This window comes from Apis dorsata, unplaced genomic scaffold, assembly GCF_000469605.1.
Source record: "Apis dorsata unplaced genomic scaffold, Apis dorsata 1.3 scaffold_815, whole genome shotgun sequence".
Lineage (NCBI taxonomy): Eukaryota > Metazoa > Arthropoda > Insecta > Hymenoptera > Apidae > Apis > Apis dorsata.
Genome location: NW_006263952.1, coordinates 244,918 through 245,496, shown reverse-complemented (window position 1 = coordinate 245,496; position 579 = coordinate 244,918). Strand labels below are relative to the sequence as shown.

The window sequence follows — 579 nt, the reverse complement described above, 5'->3', positions numbered from 1 at the left end:
TAATTATTTAAATTTTACCAATAAATTTATAAAATTTATTATATGCATCTAATTGAGTTTTAAAAATTTCTTGCATTGAAACAGATAATGTTCGAGATAATAATGCAATTCCATGTTGATCACATATACTAATTAATTGATATATACAATTTTGTAAAGAAATCTAAAATAAAATATTGAAATAATATATATTGATTATAATGTTTTTTTAATTATAATAATAATAATATATATATAATTATATATCTATTCCAGAAAAAAATATTTTTTAATGCCCATTTAAGCATTTACAATTCAAGATTTTTATATGAATGTCATATTAATTATTTTATACAATGTTTAAAATATTCAAGCTAAAAAATTTTAAAAAATTTTAAAAAATTAAATAGAGGAAAAAAAATAAATATATTGATAATAATTAATAATCAAATATAATACTAATAATTAATAATCAAATATAAAAAATATACATTAATAATATATCAAAAATAAAAAAAAATTTGAATGCTTATATAGGCAAATATAAATATTATGTTCCTAAATAAAATGTGCTCTAAAAATATTTACCTTAACATAACT

At 14.0% G+C, this 579-nt stretch overlaps 1 protein-coding gene across 1 annotated transcript in view; it reads right to left on the bottom strand.

Moving 5' to 3' along the window:
- Positions 1 to 12: 12 nt before the first annotated feature.
- LOC102677272 overlaps positions 13 to 579 on the bottom strand; it is a 4,348-nt gene continuing 3,781 nt past the window's right edge. The window contains exon 9 of the mRNA XM_031513976.1: positions 13 to 179. Within this exon, the coding sequence (XP_031369836.1) occupies positions 133 to 179 (47 nt within the window). The 3' untranslated portion in view covers positions 13 to 132. The remainder of the gene's footprint in view (positions 180 to 579) is intronic.